At 39.3% G+C, this 16952-nt stretch overlaps 2 protein-coding genes across 2 annotated transcripts in view; both read right to left on the bottom strand.

The window, feature by feature from the left end:
• Positions 1-3346, bottom strand: part of MTMR10 (myotubularin related protein 10) — a 40830-nt gene extending 37484 nt beyond the window's left edge. The window contains exon 1 of the mRNA XM_053987884.1: positions 3278-3346. Within this exon, the coding sequence (XP_053843859.1) occupies positions 3278-3331 (54 nt within the window). The 5' untranslated portion in view covers positions 3332-3346. The remainder of the gene's footprint in view (positions 1-3277) is intronic.
• Positions 3347-5832: 2486 nt separating this feature from the next.
• Positions 5833-16952, bottom strand: part of TRPM1 (transient receptor potential cation channel subfamily M member 1) — a gene marked incomplete at its 5' end in the record, with an annotated part of 46485 nt that continues 35365 nt past the window's right edge. Inside the window, 4 exons of the mRNA XM_053987885.1 lie at positions 5833-9222; positions 11104-11236; positions 12349-12548; positions 14623-14767. Of these exons, the coding sequence (XP_053843860.1) occupies positions 7959-9222; positions 11104-11236; positions 12349-12548; positions 14623-14767 (1742 nt within the window). The remainder of the gene's footprint in view (positions 9223-11103; positions 11237-12348; positions 12549-14622; positions 14768-16952) is intronic.

Raw genomic sequence — 16952 nt, 5'->3', positions numbered from 1 at the left:
AAGTTGAAGGCCAGGACCTGACAAACTGCTGGTGTTCTGCAGCCTCACCGTATTAAAAAGCCTAATTTTGGTTAGCATACTGTCATGAAAATGGAACAGCTCACATACAATGTAACATTTGTAAAGGCCTGCTACAGCATAGTGGTGAAGACTCCAGAAAAATGGACACATTTTTAGACACAAAATGATACATACAGTACTCAACATCAGCTGCAAGGTCAAGATCTTCCCTCATTAATAGAAAGTGTATTATATTGCATTATAGAACCTGGGATTTTTTTGTGAAGTCTGAGGGTGTCTGTTCAATTAAAGACCGTACTTCAGGGCACAATCTGGTTTCCACAATTTAGAGGAGATGCCCCACTGATTGCACCAGAAAGGCTTGATTGAACAGTGAGGAGGGAAACAATTCACTGGTACCTGCCTAGACTGAGGAAAGCTCATGTGCATACATTTAATGCTGTTCAACAGCCCAGGAGGGAGCACCCTGCTCTTGGACTTGTAGATAGAGAAGATAAAACCAATCCCAATGTACTTTTCAAAACAAGTGCACCTCCTTGCACAAAGGTCCCTTCTTATTGCTGTCAGCAGACAATGCCCTTCACTTTATCCTCTATTTTCACATATACCACTTTTACTTTATGCTGTACACATCATTGTCTAAGTGGGATTCAGCCTGGCATGATCTCATGCCCCAGTCTATTTTAGAGAGTGCACCGTGCTTCAGATGCTGCTGATGGTGTAAAGCTGAGTTCTGTGAGAGCAAACCACAGCTCCTCTCATCCCCTTTTATAACATAAATCCTTTGGATGTTTGATAAGTGAGAAATACTGCGGGACTAGCCCTTATCTTTATCCTCCTTTAAAGTTTTTATTCATATTCAGAACACTGGTGGAAGGGAATTTAACTCATAAAGGGGGGAAGAGAAAATGAGGGGGTGAGGAAGGCAGAAATTGCCCAGACTTGAAATTGCACATAATAAATTTGCCAGTGATAATAAAAATTATGATTAGTTACACCATATCAGAATTACAAGAGTGTTTCTGCATCAGCACAGACACTTTTTAGGAGTAGCTGCAAAAGCAATCTTACTCATGAGAGGATGATCAAGGATAGCAAAAATTTCCATTAAGGACTGCACTGACACATTGAAATTGCAGTGCTGTTCTGAAAAGGAGCAAACAAAATCAAAACTAAGCTCTCACAAGATTTATGAGGATTGTTACTAGAACTGGTTACAAGTTTCCACTGAAAGAGTTGTATGCCAGTAGGAGAAGAAGGCTGATTTGGCAGAATTGAGTACTTTGGAGAAGCAAGTTAATTGTCACAACTTGCCATGAGATGCAGACAGGCAGAGCAGGACAGGCAGGTAGAACAGGGTAGGCAGGCAGGGCAGGGCAGACAAGGCAAAAGGGCAGGCAGGACAGGCAGGGAAATCCTCTGGCTCCTTTTTGGCAATGAACTCAACTGCCTGCCCATCTCTGGCCATCCCAGCTCTGCCTCACTCGCTCACTTTTTTTCAAACATTCTGCTAAGCCAGAGATTTTTGAGAATGCCTTTGTTCTATGACAACGGTCTTGAAATAATGGTGGGAAGACAGCTATGCAACAAAGCCAGCAGAACTGAAAAGAGTGCAGATGCCTGGTGTTATTCTCATTATTTAAAAAATAAATTTTTTTACTCAGCACAGTTATTTTCCTTGCCTCTACCTTGTTATTCAGTGGTATCTCTTGTGTGCTAGCCTGACCAGGACCCTTCCACTTGGCCACTCTCTCTGAGAAGCAGCCTGGCCTGCTCTGCCAGTGGTATCACCCCCAACACTGTGTGGTTGTCTCCCAGGGCTCTTTTTACATACACTGCCACTGTTTGTGACAGTGCAGATAATGACCTGTTAGTGATGGCTGGGGTGCATAACCTGCTGTGTTCAGTGCACACTCAGATGAGGCACCTTCCTAAAAGTCCTGCTACAACCTCCCCAGGCAGCTCCGTGGCTGGGGAGGTGCTTTGGCTTATGCAATGCATGAGGGCTGGGGTTAAGTCAGAACAGATTTCCACAATGGTCCCTTTTGATCTCTCAGCAGATTAGAGAATGGCTTTCATTAGGCATGTTCAAGAACAGGTTAGACCACCATCTGCCACTGATGCTATTGACATAGCTGAACTTGCCTAGTGCAGATGATCTCTTCCAGGCCTGTATTTCTATGGCAACTTCCATGTTTTCATAGCTCTCTGAAGACTGGTTCAATTACTGGTTTGATCTCCAAGACAAAAAGACACAAGTGTTGTCTGATTTCACAGCTGAGCTATGTGCACAGAGTTATAGCAAGTGTGCAGCAAGCCTGCAAAATCAGGGATTCACTGATGGAAGTCAGTTCCTATTTTTCCCTGAAAGTGGTACAGTTTATTACTTTACCTGGACACCTCTCTACTTTGCACTCAATAGTTTTTGCACCCAAGTTGCCTTGGCCTGCACTCAGAAGTGTGGGACTCTGGGGACTTGTGAGGGAGCCAGCCCTATAGATCTGTATTACCTCTTACAGAATAAAAACATGCCTTAAATTTATTAAGCAGTTGGTAAAAAAACCTAGTCATTCCTGAATGTCCTTGATGAAGATCTAGGAGAAGAATATTTAAAATGTGTTTACTTACATAAAACAGCAAAATTGACAATCTTGGCTAAATATATACAAAAGACATAAAAACTGTGCAGAAATTTTAGTTTCCTGAGGTATCTCAGGAAAGAAGCTCCCTTTGCAAGGCACATCTGTAAAGTGGAGGCTGTCTTCTTTTTGTGGTGGTTTAATGGTATGGAACTTTGCTTTGCCAGGTAGAGGTACTTTCCTTGTTAACCACTGTGTAGGTATTACTTGTCTAGAGTTGTGGGGTGCTGTTCATGGCACAGTGTTCTACCTTGGCTTGGACTATTTCACACAGGTATTGTGACAGTGCCTATTAGATTACTGGTGCTTCTAAACTAGAATCTAATCTTTTTCCAAGGCCCTTTTTGAAGGCTGTTGGTTAGCTCAGGTGATAGCTTGTTGAGCACTGCAGTCCAGTTAGGGTAAGTAAAGGGAAATGCTTGCATCCAGAGTCATGCAGGATGAAGCACTGTGGTTTTATTGGGGGTTTTGTGTTGCAGAGACAAAAGAGGAGTAGGCACATGAAATTATGCACCCTCTTTTTCATTACTCCAACACCAAGCACTAAGTGGATACCAGAACTTAAATATTTCAGCTGAACATCTGCAAATAATTTAAAGCCTGTTATAAAGACATACCTTACATCCATTGTAAAGATAGAGGGCATCAACCATAAAGCACCACTTTGCCATATCAAACTCTGCAGATAAGGCTAAAAGTTGGAAAAAGCAAAGTAAAATTGCAGTTTTAAGAAAATCTGTAGTCTTTGTCTCACTTCTCCCAAAGGTTGTGGTTTGTCAGCCTACAATGCAAAGTACTGCTGGGTACTGTTTTATGCCTGCCCCAAACTCCTGTGCCTGGCACAATTTGAAATGGTCTTTAAATAGCCACATCAACCAGGTCCTTACATCACTTTTGCTTTCCTGTCCGATCCTAGATCACAACAGGGGATCAAAAGCCACAATTAGGCTGAATTTTCAGCTTAGGTGACTGCTGCATGTGGTAGAATATTTATCTGCAATGGCTGCAGTGAGAAGAAAATATCCCTAGGGCTAATGTAGCCTCATAACCCAGCAAACAGAGGCTAATTGTCACTGCTAGTAACAGGCCACAGGCTTTTTGCTGACTTTGTAAGGCCTCAGGACTGAGGCTTGTCAGATCTGCTTTGTCTGAACTTGCCTTAGCCTGCCTTGAGCTGTCCCTTGTTTGTTTAGCTGTGAAAGCAATTTTTCTAATGACAAGGAAATTCAGGTTTATTTGTAGGATTTAAAGGCCAGTGATGAAAAACAAGATATAACTTTGTGGCTCTCATAAAAATGCCCCTAAAGTAGCAAAAAAATAGGGACAAAGAAACAACATGAACATCATGCTCACCCTACAAAGGACCTGGGATGCTGACAGCTGGCAGTATGTCCTCACTATCCTCACTGTAGCCACTGACCATTACACCCAGAGGATCAGAGCAGGTGTCAATAAGCATCAAAATAAGGGGTAGATAGTAGGAAGTGTGCATTGGATAGCTTTTTCTGGTTTTCCATTAGTAGCGCAGTAGTATTCTTTTCTGTTCTCTCTTCTTGTCTTTTCTCTAGATGGATCCAAACTAATAACAATTAATGTATTAGACTATTAAAGTTTGTTACACTAACAATAAATTCTCAACTTTACATCCAAGGCTCCCAACAGCTTTTGAGTGCAACACTATTTCAGGCAGAAGTGACCTGCTGGACAAGACAGTGCTGCAGAAGCATCTGTGGGACCCCAGCACCGTGCCCAAGGACTGCTGTCATTTGGAAAACTCACCTGCTCCACATGAAGGGCCCCATTAGCACACTGGCTTTGTGTCAGCCCAGAACACCTGTAACAGGGCACAGTCCTGTTATTCATCTTGCAGAGCTAATGAAGTGATCCTGTTAACATCCTTGGTCATGCACCTTCCTCATGTTCCTGTTTCCTGACAAGGCCTTGCAGATGTGTTCTTTTTTTTTTTTTTTTTTAATTTAGAAGAACAGATAAATATTTTGCCGAAGATGTCAAGCACAGAACCTTGGAAAGCATTCAAATAAGCAGCATGGAGGAACCATAGTTGGAAGGTTTCAATGGCTGCTTTAATGAATTAGTAAATAATATGGAAAATGGGCTTTCTTGATTTTCAGGTATCGATCTCCAGCTTCTAAAATGGATAGAGTGACTCTGCAACAGGAGAGGCTTGTGAGGGCAAAGTTAAGCTAGTCCCTGAATGATGCAATGTGAAAAGGGGTAATTCATGGGATCAGGTGGTAGGAATTCATGGAATCAGGTCATGAACCTGCCTTTGTGAATATGACAGTTAGTCACTGTGTTGAAAACATTTGCTTTGAGGGAGAGGGAAATGTTTGTATTGCAAGATACTGTAAGGTGAACAGATTTGAATTACCTCAGAGTAATGTCTCTGCATAGACATAGTCCTAGAGTACACACCCCTTCAGCTTGACCTGCTTCAGTATGGGTCAGGCACATAATAAATCACGGCAATGGAATTCACAGTGACATTGTTGTGAAGTCACCACTTCACAATACCATGGTTAGCAGTGAAAGGGGACACATCTTCCTGAAAAGCAGTGTTAAACATGCCTCTTCAGAAATGCAAATTCTCTGCCTGCATCCTTTCAGCCAGTATTCAAGAAAGCATGGAGGCAGACATGCAAATGTATTGGTCATTATTCTGCTTAGTGAGCTCCAAATCTATTATTAGTCTTCTATGCACATACAAAACCATATTTAAATCTTATTAAAATGGCTGTTTGTCTAAAATGACTCTGCCAAAACCAGTGTTGTTACTTCGTATGTAATGGCAGAGAGGTTGTCATTCAGTTTATGCTGTGTGAGAGCACAGAAAATATCCAAACCTCTTAAAATCATCCCTCTATAGAAAATTTTATGCAAAATTACTGGCAAGGGTTTAGAAAAAAAAATTACTTAGAAGATGTTTGGCCCATGCACTGCATAAGAAGAAATAGATTAGTGAAGTGTTTGGACATTATAGAGAAAAAACTGGTATATTGAATTAATTTACCATATTTTTCATGTGTTTCTTTATAAATATTTTTACACAAAGAAAGTATATAAATACAAAGGTAAAATATTTTTGTTTGAAATCTACATGCTATCAGATAAATTTTCAATGTACGTGCTAAAAAAATTAAGTGGTCAAAAGCATGATTAACACACATTTTATAAAGACAATGTAACAAGAGGTATGCAACACACTGTATTCCATTCCACAACGCATACTGCTTGTTTAGCACAGTGCTGAAAAGCTGCATCCCTTTGTGTTTGTTAATGAATCCATTTCTGGTGAATGTGCAGGCAAACAATGAAAAGGCATTGGCAAACTGGAGGCTATTTTAACCACATATACACAATGGCTATGTAGTTGCACAGAATGGTAACACAGAAGTAAACATGGAAGTGAAACAATTTCAAATGTCATTCTGTTTTTACAAAATGTCAAGTTCCCTAAGTTGAAGAAAAGAGAAGCCCACATAAAAAGCAAAATGTCAACACTGTTCCAACAGCAGTGAAACCAGTAAACCTGCTGGTAAGAACCAAGACAGCAAAACTCCAAAAGAAATGATGACTGAACTTTGTGAAACGTCTGTGCACTTTCCATGATCATTTAGTTTGGTAACAGTACTTCAGGGTATAAGAATGGATGGAGTATGAAAATACAATGCAAACAATACAAAGATACCATTAATGCATTTATAGAGTCTTCCATCAATCTCTGCATTTCAAAATGCTGTAAGCATCATTGTCAAGGAGGACATTGAGACCTGCACTGTGGGGCTGATGGTGAGTGAAAAAAGAAATTGTGTCTTTTCAAAATAGCATATGAATGAGTTCTGATGGATAATGAGTCAAGCATAAACCTTTGACCAGTGTTCTCTAACTCATTTTCAAAATTGTCTGCTCAGTGGTAATCATCCCCTGTGAAGACAGGTGCTGAATATTTGGGAAATCAAAGTTCCTAAAACTTAACAGGGAAGAATAACCCAAATAACACCCTGCTATTATGAAGAAAATTATCAAAACCTAGTACTTAGAATGCCACTGCAGAGACAAGTGCTCTGGATACATCTAACTACGGATATCGATTTCCACTCCTAGTCCTCAAAACACTTTTGCTGTAGAGACTTTTTTCTCCTTTGACGTTTGTTTTTGAAATTTACTCAAGAAAATGTCCAGAATTTCTATTCTCATCTGGAAAATCTATATTTTGTTTAGATGGACTCCTAGAAACTGTTCCTTGTTCCTCCTGTGTCATAATGAAATTGCAAAATGGAAGATGAATTTGTCATAGTAGATTTGTTTCAAGCAAAGATCAGCTGTATTTTGATCTCATCTGATCAGAACACCTTTCCTGTTCTGTTTTGATTTGTTTTCCCTTGCAGGCATCTAAGAAAAGTCAGAATCTTATTCTAAGTCTACATGGACTTCTGTTGTAAACCTCATTTATACAAAACACTAATGCAGATCTTGGATTTCTATTATTAAAATATCCATGTACTTGATATTCTTTGAATCTCCCTAAACATTTTGAAACAATGATCACTGTTTTTCAACAGTTTAAGGCTGTCAGCATGCTTTGGGTTGGGGACAGATGTGATCCTGAAAGCAAGATTATGCCACTAAAGTTCAAGGACAGATTAAGAATATGTCTACACGTGGCTTTCCAGGTCAGATTTCTCCAAACACAACTGTATTTTGCCACTCTGACCTATTTTAGTGGATGAAAACTGCCATGTCATGCCATTCTGAAAGAGAAGCTAAGCAGCATGCATGAAATCAGAAGTGAAAGAGGAGACTGCATAATTTTTCCTTGCCTCCAACAATTTTGTTTTGATCTGAAAAACACCATGGCTACAAAGAAACCAGCTGCATAAGTAAGGATAAAACTAAGGCTGGTTAAAAATTTGTTCAGTTTGAGAAATCTTCTGATAAAATTATTATATTATAATATTGGTCTTCCTCTAAGAGCTTTTATAATGAGCTTGTCAGTAAATGAGCTTATGAGGGAGGCTGAAATGGAACGAAGGAACAGCTATATAGTCGGCATCTGTGGACTGTACCTACTTTTTATCTGCCCCTGAGAGAACATCTCCCTTTCACCCAACCCAGCAAGCATTTATTTAAGAACAGAACATGTATCTATTAAGTTTAAAAGAAGAGAAATACATATATTCATAATTCTTCTTTAGACATTAATTTTCAAATGCCTAATGTGTTCAATTAGTCACTCTGCTTTCTCAGCTGTTGGTAAAACAGGGGCCATAAGCCACTTTAACATTCAGTTTCTGTGGATGCATTTTCTTGCCTGGTTTTCTGTTCTTCTGTTGCACTGCCAAATGCTACCACCAAATTAGTTACACTGCTGGCATGTCCTGGTCTATTTAATTTGTCCTTCACAGACTTGGCTTTCCGGGAATGGCTGTGCAAACTCTTGGAGCGTACTGATGGGAACCCAGGAGTCCTTTCTGGCTTTGCTGACAGGAAATTCTCCTTCTCAGCCTTGACAGGGGCAGGCATAGAGGTGTAAGAGGCACTCATACCTGCTTCACCAACATTACTGTCATCATCTGTGTCCATCTGCTTCTCCTCTGCTTGCCTTTCTGCTTCAGAGATCAACCCGGGGTATTCTGGAGGACGCTCTTGAGAAAGCTGCTGCTCAACTTCGTATTTCCACTCCGTGGCCCACTGTTCAATTGTAGAAGGGCACACCTGATCCATAATCGTACTGTACTCCGAGGTCCAGTTGTTAACTCCTCCAACCAGCTTTCCACCTTGTGCAAAAATAAAGCTCCTTGACTTCATCATAGTGGTTTGACAAGCACTGAAAGTTTCAGGAGGAAAATAGCGCATTGCTTTGGATTTGTCCAAGGGATAAGAGATGGTTGCTTCTAACTTGGTACGTTCTACTTTTAACTGAGTGTTCTGAAAATCTGGTCCTGCTACTGACTGACTGTTCGTAACAGCATTCATCTGGTTTACACTTTGAGGAATCATTCCATCGCTACTGAAAACCCCCTGCTTTTCACTCCCCAAACCGCCTGAACCAGAATGGGGTCTGGAAACATTCTGTGCAATTTCTAATATAGATTTACTGTGATCTGCTGTAGCGACTGCACTAGAACTCGAGGTGTGGAGTCCAGTTTGCTGTTCTGGAGCCAACATCCTTGGGTCTGCTCCATCTTCTTTGGTACCAATGGAGTGGGCTTTTTTATGCATGGCTGGTGACATAGGCGTGGTGCTGTCATCATAGGTCAGCTCGTCAGCACCGATGTGGTATTTGTACATGCTGTAGCCATCAGAGCTGTTGACACTGCTCTGCCTCAGGAGATAGGCAGCATCACACTCTGACGAAGCCCGTGAGCGCGTGTACGTCAGCTCAGATTTGTCGATGCCCGCCAGCTTCTCCAGAGCATTCACCATCCGACCGGAGAGATCCTCCAGCTGAGACAGCCGCAGGTCGACTGTCTGGAGAGAAGCTTTCATAAAATGTTCTCTTTCATTCACTTCTTCTAGCCTCATAGACATATTTTCAACTCTGTGGAGTATAAAAAAGGAAGCAGAGAACAGAACCTGTAGAATAGTACAATAACCCATTACAGTCACCCAGCTCCTGATTTCTTCCTAAGGCAGATTTTGTGGCGTGTATCATGCCTTGTTCTTTTTTTCTATGGGTAGCAACAAAAGAATGAGCATTTTCTTGTCATCTGTACCTTGTATCTTGCTTTCTGTACACCGTATTAGAGAGGTATTTGAACTTTGCCCTTATATTCATGGCAGGAGAGCCCTTAGGGACAGACTACTATTAACATTTCTGCGTGTGCCAGCCACTGTGTGCTCAGTTGTTCTCTTTCACTGTGAAGCATCAAATTAGTTACATGAAAAGTACTTTCTAATGACATGCTCACAGAGTGACTTAACATCCAAGCATGTTGTAAAACAGGTTCTGCAGCTGTATGAGAGAGAAAAAACATACACTGGTGTTGATGGGATTGCTTTTTTTCTTGAAATACCTTTCTATTTTGTATCAGCTGAAGGGATTGGAACTATTGTCTAGTTCAATTAAAATAATACTTTTTCCCATTTTCTTCTTATCATTTGTATCATAATGGATGTGATGGTACTAGAAAAATGCATATAAAAGTAATTAACTGGAATGTGGCTTAGAAATCATATACTAATAAATCTACTGTGAAAAATAAATTAATGTTTTCTTGCTCCCATACACAAAAGATGACAAAGCATCTGGAGCAAGAAGCCATGAGAAATAAGCAAATCTACTTTGTGGCCATGGACCATAGTGAATCAGTGAGGCTTATGAACCCTGCTTTATTCTCTGCCACAATACCTAGGAATTTGACAAATTGCCACAGATAACCAGTGTGATAGAATATATGTAGCAGGTTTACTTTACTTCTCTATTCTCAAATTTCAAATATAATAATGCAAGAGGTTCAGGGCCTCTCTCAAGAGATAGAATTTTGCCTATTAAAGAATTATATCGCTCACAGAGCTAATTCATAACAAATGTTAAAATGAAGATACAAATAGACATATAGATAAATAGTATGTGGAGTACTTAATCAACAGAATATATCTATCTCATATACTGTGAGATAGATTAAGGTGAACGAGTGTTTAAAATGTGTATGATTTTCATTACAGGGAGAATTTTTCTTAATTTCAAGGAAGTGACAAAAGACCGCATCTCTTGACTTACTCAGATCTACTGACAGAATAGAGAACAGTGCCTCTGAGAACAGTGCTGCCAAATGACCTGGTAAAAAAGGCTGCTGCCTTTAGCACTGTGTGCTTACACAGCAATGTGCAAACATTACCTAGTCCTCAGAGCAAGCATAATGATTAACATGAGAATATTCTCCATCTTTTAAATGGGGAAGTTCATACTGAAAAGCTAAATGCCTTGTTCAAAGCCTGCAAGAGAATCTGTGGCAGAGATTAAAATCCAGCAGTTTTGAGTGCCAGACCCTAATGTAAACCACAGGTCCAAGGGAAGAAGCCTGAGTGCTTTTGTCATTAAGCTCCAACATGTTTCTCATGGTTGGATGAACTGTTGGAAGCTCAACAAGCAGCAATTTTCTCAAATGGATAAAAAGCATCACTGTGATCCTCAGATGGATAAGAGGTATAAAATTCATCATAAGCAAAGATGTTCTTGTAACAAAGCTACCCAAACCAGCAGATTTAGTGACATAACAGAAGGAATAACAAGAAGTTTGCTCTTTTGAGAGATGCACCTGCTCTGATAGTTATTGGGGATTCAGATCAGCTTCTGAGTTGGTGGTGGCTTTCTTCAAGATCAAAATCTTTTGTATTTTCACTCAACAATGAGTATAAAGAAGATATTAAAAAGACTGTTCCCAACAAATGGAGTGGATTTTTTTGTTACAATAGGTACCTTTCAGAGGTAACTCTGATGCGTTCATCGTTAGATGACTGCTGCTCATCCTCTTTCTCCTGGAAGTATTCTTCTACACACTGCTCTTCAAACTCATAGAGTTTTTTTAGCTCTTCATCATTCAGAAACAACTCTGTGCAAAGAGAAGAACAAAAGAGGAGTTTCCTTTTTCTGAAATTCTGGTAGACAATTTAAATCCAAATTAGCAGTTTATTTTGGACATGGACATACCGCAGATTGTACTCCTGCACTAAATGAACAGATGACTTTTTAAAATAAGCAATGAGCACTTAGCTAAAGATGGGCAGAGCTGTGAAGGCCATGGAATGCATTATGAACATCATCTGCTTCCATGGCCATCTACAGGGGGCTCGATGTTCTAAATGACTTTGACATTGTTTAACTGCTGTACATTAAACAAACTGACCAGACTTTACAAGATAAAGACCTGGGCAATCTCTGCCAGTTGACTGTTCCTTCATTCAAGTGTTATTCTTAAAAGGATTCGAGTTATAGGGAACAGATAAACTTAACAGATTGTTCACAGATATTCTTTGGGTAAGATGTTAAGAAATTTCTAATCAGGTAAGAAAAATACAAGGGGAATTTTGGGAACAATTCATCCTTTATCTGGATTTGTCTCTTTGCATTTGGAAAGAGTGTCACATTTCCTTTTTTCCTTTTTCTTTTTCCTATTGTGCAAAATCATTTCCTGTGAAATGTAGAAATAGAGGGATTTTGTGAGCCTCTGATTATTTCCATGAAGCAAAAAATGAAATACTAATTAACAGTTACATAGTATGTTAGGAGAAGAATAATCACAGTTTCCCTGTGAAATGGCAGATAAGTCTCTAAATGATAGTGGGGATACTTGCAGTCACAGATTCCTCACAATCACAGAGCTGACACGATAGCTGACATTTGAAACTGTATCCCTTCTGAAATTCCTATTTGCCACTCCCAAAATATGGGCTTCACCTTGGTAAACCCCTGAATTGAGTAGATACCATCTCACTGTTTTAAGAAAGCATGTTAAAGGTGGTCTTTATTAGCATCTGAGAGTTGCAAATTCTCAGGCACCCACAGAGCCCAAGAGCTTTTAACTTGATACAAATACTGGCCCATACTATCTTCTGCAAATACACTTGATGGGCAAGGTGAACAAAACAGTTCAGTGTTGTAGAAGCTGCTGCTTTCTGCTAATGTGGTGCACAGAGCTCAATTTAGAGAAGATTTCTTGCATACTCAGTCCCCTGTCACGCTCGTCCTGGTCTCCATCACCCTTCTTGCAGCGGCAGCAGATCCGCTTGATGATGATGTAGATGTGGCTGAAGATAATCATTGGTGGTGGCAGGACAGGTCTGTCATGGAATGTCATGATCAGCTGGTACCGCTGGAACTTCCAGACTTGGTTGGATATTGATTTTACCTCAAAGAAGGTATTGCTGAAAGAAAACATAGGTACAGTTTCTACGAGGTCCCTAATCTTACTTCTCATTGAGCAAGTACTATGTTGAAAAAAGCAGCAGCTAAATAACCTCATGGAGCCACATGATTTGCTTGGTTCAGCTCTTTGTTGGTGCTACTGAACTAAGGATTAAATTGAACTCATGATTTCACTACTCTTTCTGAACGTAGCAAACAGCAGGTGCTCTGCATCCCTCAGGCACCACTCAGAACAGTCCTCTCAGACCATTTGCTCCTACTGTACAAATCCCTTAGGTGCCAGTGAAAAGAAACTCACACAATTTATGTATCACATAATTGGTAATTTGGGACTTGGTTATAAACTATTTCTTTTAACACACACCAATATTTGATGCTACACAAAGTATTAAATCCATGAAAAGTATTTTGTATGCTAAACTCAGAAGCTTCACAAAGTATGTCTTTAATATGCTAATCAGCTTGACCTACATAGAAGACTTTTCAAGTTTTCACAGAATGTCCTAAATTCAAACTTTACTTCCTCAAACTTCTGATTCGAAAACATGGTACATATTCTTGTAAAGGAATTTATTCTTGGAAGCTTCAACATTTTTACAGCAAAGTAAGGTGTGTTTTAAAGATGTTTAATTTTGAAATTCAGTTGATATGAAGTGATAGTAGTCAATCCAGAGATAACAATAGTCATAGTTATGAAATACCAACTAAGAGAAAGCAGACTTGATATTCTGTCTTAGAAAAGGCTTTTCAAGCTATTTTAAAGTGTCTTCAGACAGCTCATGCCACTTCTATGATGATGATGGTACTGGAACTTCCTTTTTGTATTTTCTGTCCACTTATTTCCTAACTTTATGTGCTTTAGAATATCTACATTCATAAAACCAGTTAAACCATCTCTTCAAAACCAAATAATTCCTGTGTACACATAGATTTTACGTTCTTTAGGTTAAGTCTACATGAGACTATGATCAATGATAAATAACAATCTGTCTTCATTCTGTGTCTCCTTTACAGCAGGAATTCCCCAGCTCGATCTCAACCCTGTGCAAGCAGGCTGGGATGGCAGGAGTTAACAGCATGACCTACTTCCAAACTGCTGATTCCTTGGTCCCTCAGCCAATAATAGCTACCATTGTAAGATTCTTCCCCTTCTCCCCAGCTATGTGACTGGCATTTGAGTACTTTAAATTCATGACCTTTTAAGCTACATACATCAAATGAAAGACAGGCTTTGTGAACTGCAGATTTCTGGGCACACCAAGTACTATTTTTTGCATTTGTGACACAAGCTTACACCAACAAGCCCTCCAACACTACATGTTTGAAGGCAACAAAAATGGATCACCTGGTTTTCTCAGGTGTTCTGTTCAGAAAGTATTGTCAGCAAGTCATTATTTTTTTAATCCCTACATCATGAGAGGAAAAGCATGCAACCTAACTGCAGGTAGGAAGAACAAGCAGCAGAAATTTATTTCGTTTTACTCCAGGTAAGTCCAAATATAGATATGTGCATACTGCACGCTGCTTGGATTGGCCACAGACCTCGGCAACACATAGCCATCCTCCCTGATGGTTCACGGCAATACAGACTATTTTTTAGGTCATGAAAGGACTCTGCAAGGCCCTAATTTCTTCTTCTAAATGGAAAACAAAACAAGACAAAAGCCAGATGATGTAATGGAAATGCCTCAGGCTTTTGACGTTCAGAGTGTTGTTCTGCTGTTCTCCCGCAGAGCTATGACTGCCAGTGGCTACATGGGTTTCTGTCAGGTGTGTGCCATGTTTCATGGATCCTATTTCTCATCTTTCCAGAGCAACCTTGAGGCCTGTCACTATCCATTAGAAGGTAACTGGAAGTAGCCAGGTTCTCTCAGATCCATTGCAATCACTGGCAAATTCAAAGCCACCTTTCCTCACTCTTCTCCAGGGTACACCCTGCTGCCAGTATTTGCCAGTCACATCCATGGAATAATGAGATTCTGAGTGAATGCAAACCCTGGCAGAATCAGTTGATGGGCTCAAACAGAAACTTTATCTTGACAATAAGACAAAGATGCATGATCATTTACATACTTGAAGACAGCAATCAGCAGGTTTACCAACAGGATATTTGCTACTAAAAGGTAGCAGGCCATAATAGCAGGAGTGAGCCAGGCCCCTGGGATGCATGGAGGGAGGCGTTTACCATCATCATCATAAAGATTGTCCCCACAAGGAGCTGAAGGAAAAACAAGAAAGGTATTTTTCACAAATTGCCTGATAATTAGAAATACTATTCACATTTATTTAATGATGACACATGCATAAACATTGCCAAATTTTGTCAGTTTATTTCCAGGAGCAAGTATGTGTATTTCTACCTCAAATTCTGCTTCCATATTAGTGAGCCAAAAGGCAACTCCTTACTGTACAGTGTGGCTTTCTATTCACATTCCCATGGATTTTCTTTTTCTCACAGTAACAAAGACCAGATCTTAAAGTGTACACTTACATATTAATAGTGGAATTACAAACAAATTATTAAACCTAGCTTGCAAGCATACCTTGCCAAAGAGATAAAAGCATTGCTTTAGTGGTAAGAGATTGCTGAGCATAAATTCAACATTTATGGGGGTCCAGACTATTGAAGAGGCCTTTTAATGGTCCTGACCAGCTTCGCTGGGGGTTTACACCTAAGCCCCCTCTGCACACCTGTCCCTGCCTGAGCTATGTCTCACCCCTGCCTCCAGGATGGACCTTGGACCAGTGTTAGTCCTCTGGATGGACCCTTCTGTCTCCGGCCCTGTTTCTTTTTGCCTCTTACTGGATTCTCTAGATGGATCCCAGACTATTACTTGACCTGTCTGGGGCTGTTAATGTTACCAGCAGGTTAATGCTAACAAAAAGATCAAATTCTAAAATGAAAATTTTATAGTAACAGCAAAATAAGACCACTGAGAATGGGACAAAAATTGAGAATATTGATCAAAACAATATAAAATAATTGTATTAAGTAATTCTAAGATTACATAGGTTGTCTTGGGTAAGAGCTGTCTTGGAATTGGGTAAATGCAGCAATTTTATTCTGTCTCTAAGTGCAGTGCCAATATATCTGATTTCAAATACAAGGCTAACTTTTGGAACTATTTAGTAGCCGGTAAAGTTTTTGTCAGCCACAAGTTCCTTAGCTGTAATCTAAGCAAATATGAAGTCTGACAGAGTTCATAACATATTTACTTTATGTGAATAGAAAACCCAGCATTTTTAAACATTTTGCAAAAAGCACAATGCTTCAACCTCACTTGAAAAATACTTCAAAATATTTGAACACAAACTAGGCTTATTTACTGAGGTCTCAAAGAGCTGTTTGGATTGTAATTAACAACATTTATTTTACTTGCTTTTCAAACATTAGACCTAAATTTTTTCCTGGTTTTCCTAAGAGAAGTATAGCAGGAAAGTTAAGTGAATCCTAATTTTATTCAAATGGACCAATAAAAATACTGCCAAAACCACAGCAATATTGTATCTAGGTAATCAAAGGGAATTAGTTATATAATGCCACTTATACATCATAATTTAAAAAACCCAATTATTTTACTGTTGGTGTACTAGAAACAAGTCTTAGCAACAACTTAAATTCAGTTAAACTTCTGATCTGCATTTTGTATTAAAATATTTTTCCTCTGCTTATTTTTGAATGAAACTATTACAGTAGAAAAACAACATTTACACCTGAATATTGCATGAGTGCTGTAATTAAAATATGAGTAACTTGTCAAGAAAAACATTAATGAACATATTCAGCTAAATGAGATAATCAGCTCTCCCCAGAGACTTACGATTGATTTCCATGGCATAGACTGAACACCAGTCCAAAGGAATGGAATAGAAAGAGGCAGGGAGAGAAAAAAGAAAACAACACAGTAATAAACAGAATCCAAAAAAAGATGACTGGAAATACAGTTCTGCTGCCAAGAAAAGATAAGCAACTCAAATGTCAGAACAGTAGAGACATATGCTGAGAAAAAATGTCTTTGTTAAAAATGCATTGCATTCTGCAATTTCCTTTTCATGCTGTTTTCCCCAAATGTTACATATGGCAGCAAACTAATGATAATAATATAGCACAAAATGCTTCTGGCAGATGATCATTTATATATACATGGTATCTCTGGCAATTAAACAAAATGGCCATCAGCACAAAGCAACTCAAAATTATCATACAAAAATCATTCTTTCAGCTATTATGGAAACATTTTCTCCTTTTTTTTTTTATCACCCTGGCTTTGAATCTGTCAGCTGTTTCTTTTGAATAGCTGCATTTCCATTAATAGGCATGCTATCTTACATTGTAATAACATCAGTATCATTAATGCCCATTTTGACTACCAGTCTGGATACTTGCTTGCCAATTCCTAAAT

The sequence above is a fragment of the Vidua macroura genome, chromosome 12 (genome assembly GCF_024509145.1).
Source record: "Vidua macroura isolate BioBank_ID:100142 chromosome 12, ASM2450914v1, whole genome shotgun sequence".
Classification (NCBI taxonomy): domain Eukaryota; kingdom Metazoa; phylum Chordata; class Aves; order Passeriformes; family Viduidae; genus Vidua; species Vidua macroura.
Note: the sequence above shows the minus strand (reverse complement) of the source record. Positions and strands in the feature narration are given on the sequence as shown.